The sequence below is a fragment of the Nothoprocta perdicaria genome, unplaced genomic scaffold (assembly GCF_003342845.1).
Source record: "Nothoprocta perdicaria isolate Ctin4 unplaced genomic scaffold, notPer1 scaffold_117, whole genome shotgun sequence".
NCBI lineage: Eukaryota > Metazoa > Chordata > Aves > Tinamiformes > Tinamidae > Nothoprocta > Nothoprocta perdicaria.
The window spans coordinates 1,027,283-1,033,064 of NW_020454283.1; the positions used below are offsets into that span (position 1 = coordinate 1,027,283).

At 68.0% G+C, this 5,782-nt stretch overlaps 2 protein-coding genes across 2 annotated transcripts in view; both read right to left on the reverse strand.

Annotated features, from left to right (window-relative positions):
• Positions 1-3,740, reverse strand: part of EPHA2 (EPH receptor A2) — an 8,646-nt gene extending 4,906 nt beyond the window's left edge. Inside the window, exons 1-4 of the mRNA XM_026053562.1 lie at positions 3,694-3,740; positions 1,421-1,488; positions 677-1,337; positions 9-179 (exon numbers count right to left, since the gene is read on the reverse strand). Coding sequence (XP_025909347.1) covers positions 9-179; positions 677-1,316 — 811 coding nt within the window. The 5' untranslated portion in view covers positions 1,317-1,337; positions 1,421-1,488; positions 3,694-3,740. The remainder of the gene's footprint in view (positions 1-8; positions 180-676; positions 1,338-1,420; positions 1,489-3,693) is intronic.
• A 1,879-nt stretch (positions 3,741-5,619) lies between these two features.
• CPLANE2 (ciliogenesis and planar polarity effector 2) overlaps positions 5,620-5,782 on the reverse strand; it is a 1,435-nt gene continuing 1,272 nt past the window's right edge. Inside the window, exon 7 of the mRNA XM_026053563.1 lies at positions 5,620-5,782. This exon is cut by the window's right edge and continues 30 nt beyond it. Coding sequence (XP_025909348.1) covers positions 5,620-5,782 — 163 coding nt within the window.

Genomic DNA, 5,782 nt, shown 5'->3' on the forward strand with positions numbered 1-5,782 from the left:
GGCCCCACTTCGCGGCCACCCACGGGTGCAGGGCGCGGCGGGCGGGTCGGCGGGCGCGCGGAAGTGCCCGTCGCGGCAGGGGCAGGCGGCGGCGGCGGCGGGCGCGGGCAGCGTGTGCGCCGGGCAGGGCTCGCAGGCGCCGTCCGACGCCTCCGCCTTGAACGTGCCGGGCGGACACGCTGCGGAGGGGACACCCTGTCAGCGCTAAACCTGGAGGGGGTCCTTCCTCCCGCTCCCTGCCGCGGGGCCGTTATCCCGGGAAAAGGGGCCAGTGCATCCCAGATTGGCCTGGGAGGGGCAGGGATGCAGGGGGGGCGGTTGCTGGAGCAGGGATTATCCCCCCCCCCATTATCCGGCATTCCCTGCATAAAGATAAAACTACCCAGAGGCATCTCTTGTCCCCAGCTGAGCCCTGCCGCACTCAGCGCGCTTGTACTCAGGGAGTGCCCCAAACGTGTCCGATTTTGTGCCCAAAATGCCCGGGTGCAGCTGGAATTCATCTCTCCTCTCCCCACAAGAATATCCCCTCATTTCCCCCCCCCAGAACATCCCCTTTTCCCCCTCCCCAGAACACCCCCTCTTCTTTCCTCGCCCCCCCGGGCAAGCGCCAAGGCGAGCAGCGCGTGACGTGTCCCGAGCTGCGCCCCGGCCTCAGCCCCGGCCGCGTCGTCCTCACCCTGGCAGCTCTCGTTGGCGCCGCGCTGGTAGCCGGCGCGGCAGAGGCAGCGCCCGATGGGCACGAGCCACTCGCCGTCGGCGTTGCAGTGCAGCACGGGCGGCGCGGCCGCGGCGGCGCCCTCCACGCAGGCGCCGCGCACCTCGGCCAGCGCGGGCGCCTCGCCGCCCGCCACCGTCTCCGGGAAGGCGGCCAGGCCGCGCACCACGGCCGGGCACTTCTTGTAGTAGACGCGCACGGAGAGCAGGGCCACGCAGGCGCCCAGGTCCTGGAAGGCCAGGTAGAAGCCCTTGCGGCTGAGCGGCCCCACGGCGCGCACCTCGGTGTTGAGGCGCACGTGGCGCGCGGCGAAGTCGGCGCGCGCCGTGATCTCGTCGGGCGCGATGGTGTCGATCTTCTTGAAGAGGCGCTTCTGGAAGTTGGTGCCGTAGTCGACGTCGGACTCGGCGTAGTAGAGGTTGAAGGTCTCCTTGCAGGCGCCGGCGCCGGGGAAGCTGTTGCAGTCGCGCACGGTGAAGCGCAGCTCCACGAAGAGGCGGCGCGCGGCGCCGCGGTAGATCCAGTTGGTGCGCAGCCAGTTCTCCTGCTCGCCCTCCAGCACGTTGCACACCGCGTACAGGTAGATGAGCGAGTCGTTCATGACGTTCTGCAGCAGGTCCCACTGCCGCCGAGGGAGAGGAAGGGCGATGAGGAGGCGCCGTCTCGGGGCTGCCCGGCGCCGCCGCCCGCCCCGTGCCCACTTACCCCTTTGCCGTAGGGGTGCGTGAGCCAGCCCAGCTCACCCTGCGCCTTGGCGAAGTCCAGCAGCACCACTGAGGGGGGGACACGGCAGTGGGATCAGTGCCCAGCCCGGAATATTGCTGCCCCCAGGACCCCCGGTGCCCCGGCGGTCAATGCCCCGCAGGGAATTTTTTCCACCCGGTTCCCATCCCGGTTTCCTGCAGTTAATGACCTTTTTCCCCCACCTCGGTGGTTTTATGTCCCCCCCGCCTCGCCCCAAGCTGCCCTCCTGTCGGAAAAGGGAAGCAGAGGCCGGAGGGAGCGGGAGGAAGGGGAGCGCACGGAAGCTGCCGGCCCGGCGTGATTCAGGCGCCAGGAATGCGCCCGGTGTGCGCGCCGAGGCGCCTGGACGCCTGGGCTCGCCGCGCCCGGCGCCGCCGCGGCAGGGATAGGGGCTGAGCACGGAATGGGGATACGGACAGAGCAGGGGCTGGGGGTTCAGGGAGCGGAGGGATAACAGGAGCCGGCGGCAGTGGCTGGGAGCGGGGCAGCTCGCGCCGTGCCCTGCGCGGACAGGGCAAAGTCGAAGGCTCCGCACAGGGAACCGCAACCCCCACTCCTGATAAAACAGCGGCCAGGAAGGACGTTGCCGGCGGATATCCCGGCCTTCCCACTCCATGGAAATCCCCCTCTCCCCTTTGAACGGAAAAGAAAAAAGCTCTAAAAGACTCCCATCAGGATCCGTGTTTCCGCCGCGCTGGGGGAGCCGCAGCGTGCAGCGAGCTGGGGGGTTCTCAGCAGGGCTGCGCCCCGTGGCGCGCGGCCGGGGCAGAGCGGGGCACGAGGCCAGGCCGTGCCCAGCACTGAGTTAGCGCCGGGACAGCGGGGCCCAAACCCGCGGCCGCGGGAAGCTTCCCGAGTGACACTAACACCAATAATAATTAATACTAATAGCCATCATCAGCCCGGACCTGGCTGCGTTGTGCTGGCGCTGCAGAATTTATAAATAGCGGGGTGGCTTTTTGGGGGTTCCCTCTGGTTTTTGTTTTTTCTTTGCCCCCCAACCCCTTTTTACTCTTTCCGGGAATGCCACAAATTGCAACCCCGCTCCCTGCCCCGCTCCAAATTCCTCCGTGCCAGAGCTCCACCGAAACTGCGGCCCCCCCTTCCCAAAACCCCCGGCGGCAAATTCAGCCCCGATGCGGGGATTTATCCTCCCGCCTCCTCCGCGTTTTTCCCCGGGTTAAAAAAGCAACTGGTTATTTTTCTTCTCCCTCTTTTTTTTTTTTTTTTTTTTCCCTTTCCAAAACACCCACCAGCCTCCCGGTTATTTGCATTCGCTGCGGTCGCAGCCGGATTCTTTCATCCTTCCCTTCGCAGCAGGCAGATTTCAGGCTGAGGCGCTTTAAAATCCCGGGATTTGCACCCCCAGATCCCGCTTATCTTTTTGCAAAGTGAGGCGGGAAGGGCGGGAGGGGGGTCAGGTTTTTAACGCCACCCCCTAAAACCCATCATTTTGCCCCAAACCCGGGCGGGTTTGGCTGCGAAAGGGCTGCCGGGGAAGGGGCCGCGGAGGTGGGCAACGCAAGGTGGAGGCAGTTTGTTTTTCCCAGCTTTCCTGACATTGTTCTCCATATTCCTGGCCCGGATCGCTGGGAACTCCAAAGCACTTCACCACCTTTTTAAATTATTATTTTCTAGGGGTGGTTTCGGTGCCTTTTCCCCCCTGGTTTCGAGGAACACGGCTCCGCTCCCGGAGCAGACGATCAGGATCCGGCCCCCGGTGAAAGTGCATGGCGGGGGGGGGGAAACCACTCACCCCCCCACACACACACCCCAAAAGAAGGGGACAAGCCCCGAATTAACCCTCCCCCGTTGCCAAATCCCCGCAGAGCCCCCAAGGCTCAGAGCTCCCTCCAACTTTCGATGCGACACCCGGAAACCTCCGCAAAGCCCCGCACTTTCGTAACGCGCCGCGTTTCCCTTCGCGAACCCCGAAAACTGCCGCGGGAGCCGCGCCGAAAACTTCTGCAAACTCCCCGAACATTTGCAAACGCCCCCGAAACGGCCGCCAAGCCCCCGAAACTTTTGCAAAGTCCCCGAAACTTTTGCAAAGCCCCGGAAAGTTTGCAGAAAAAAAATAGCCCCGATCGGAGCCCGATCGCGCGTGGGCCTCCCCGGCACCGCCGCTCTCCCCACGGGGGCCGGGGCGCCCCGTCCCGGATTAAACCCCGTTTTTCCCTCCTCGTTCCCCCTCTCCAAACCCAGCCCCCCACCCCGTCCAGTCCCCCTCTCACCTTCCTGGGCGCCGTGGGCAGCGGGGCAGCGCAGGAGGAGGATGAGGAGCGGCGGGAGGAAGGCGGGCGCGCGGGCCATGGCGGGGGGCGGCCGGGGCGCCCCGGGAGCGGCGCGGGGCGGCGGGGACGGCGAGCGGGGCCGGCGGGCGCTGCTCATTCAGCGCCGGGCTGATGTCACGGCCCCTCCCGGGAGGAAGGCTCATGCCGCGCCTTTAAAGAGCAGGGGCCGCCCTCCCCCGTCGGGGCGCGCGCCGCGTGGGTCCCCCMCGCCGKGTCACCCTGTCCCCCCCCCCCTCTGCCCCCGCCACACACATCGCCCCTCACACCCCCCCGCGTGGCCCGGCCTCACCTTCCTCTTCCTCACCACCCCCTCCTCGCGCCCCTTCCCTCCCTCAGTCCCGGTGCTCGGTTGGACGGATCCCAGGCCCCGGGATGGGGGAGCCCCCGAGTGGGATCCACGCCCCGACCCTTCCCTGGCCGGTCCTGGCTCCCCGGTCTGCTCCATGCCGGCTCTGGGAAGCGGGATCCCCCCGTCCCACCCGGCCCGCGGGGGGGTCCGGGCGCCTGCTGGGCAGGGAAGGGTTAAACGAGCCGGGGGGGGGCGGGGGGGAGGAGCCCCCTCCTCTTTCATTCATAAATTGGGGGCGCGGGAAGCGCCGCGGCCGGGCAGCCAATAGGGTGCGAGGGGGCGGGGCCGCCCAGGTACCCCCCGGACCCCCCAGTGAGGCTCTGGGAGGGGGAGGGGCGGCCCAGCGCTGTCTGTGTGTCCCCCCCCCCGCCCCGTCCATCCATCCTGTCCATCCATCCTCCCGCCCATGAATCCGTCCATCCCCCGTCCAGCCGGCTGCTCCTCCGCGCGCGGCCATCCCGCCGTCCACCCGCTCTCCTGCCCATCCCAATATCCCTGCATCCGCCCGCCCATCCGTCCATGCATCCCTCTGGCCGCACAGCCGTCCATCCACTCCTCCATCCCCCTGTCATTCCCTCTACCCCTGCATCTCCCATCCCGCTGCCCATCCGTCCGGCCTTCCCTCCACCTGTCCATGCATCCATGCCTCTGCCCACACCCCCATCCCATCCCCCTGTTTACCCCTCTGTCTGTCTGTCCATCCCCAACATCCCCCCCGGCCCCCCTCCCGCGCCAGGGAGGCACCCATAAAGATAAGGGAGACAGGAGCAGGGAGGGGAACATCAAAGTGCGGGAGGAGGAGGAGGAGGAGGAGGAAGGGGTGCCGGCTCTGGGAAGGCGGCGCGGTGCCCGGGCTTGCCCCTCGCCCGGATGTGACTCAGCAGAGGCCGCGGCAGCTCATCACAGCCATGGAATGCGGGGTGGGGGGGGAACAAAAGGCCTTTGTCAGAGATGCCGCCCAGGAGCAGCGGGAACCCCGCCGCGCTCCTGAAGCCGCCTGGCTAAGTGCTGAGGCCCGGTGAGCTCAGTGCATGTCCTGCGGTGCCAGCTCTGACCCACCCCCAGCCCGGAACGGAGGAAGCCGGGCCGGGAAACGGCCTCTCCGGGCTCAAAATATTCCCGCGTGGCTCCAGAGCCGTCCCGGGATGCTGGAACCGACTTGGGAGCCCCCGCTTTGTCCCTGCGACGCTGCAGGATCCCCCACACCAGCTCCCCAGGGTGTCCTGGACCCCCCGGGCTGCCCACGGGGGTCCCCAGGCTGGCCCCCATTCACCTGCTGGGTCCCCAGCGTCCCGCCCCGGGGCACACCAGGGTGCCCATGACATCCCCAAGCCCCCCGGGGCCACTCGCCAGGGTCCCCGCTCCCCCTGGCCCCGTGCCGGGCTCCCCATGGTGTCTGCAGTCCCCCTGGGCCTGCTCCGGTGTCCCCAGGGCTCTTGTTGGGGTCCCCGGTGTCCCCATCTCTGCCAGCAATAAGAGACAAGCAGGGACACCCAGGCTGGAAAAGCAGCGGCCCTTTACTGGTCGTTGGAGGCCGGAGGCCCCGGCGAGGGGCTCCCGGCGGCCTCGTGCTCGCCGGGGAGGAGGCCGGCAGCCGCCTGGTCGCGGCGCCAGAGCCGCTCGACCAGGGCGTCGAGCAGCGGGGCCACCTCGGCCAGCTGGGCGCGGGCCCCGGCGCGC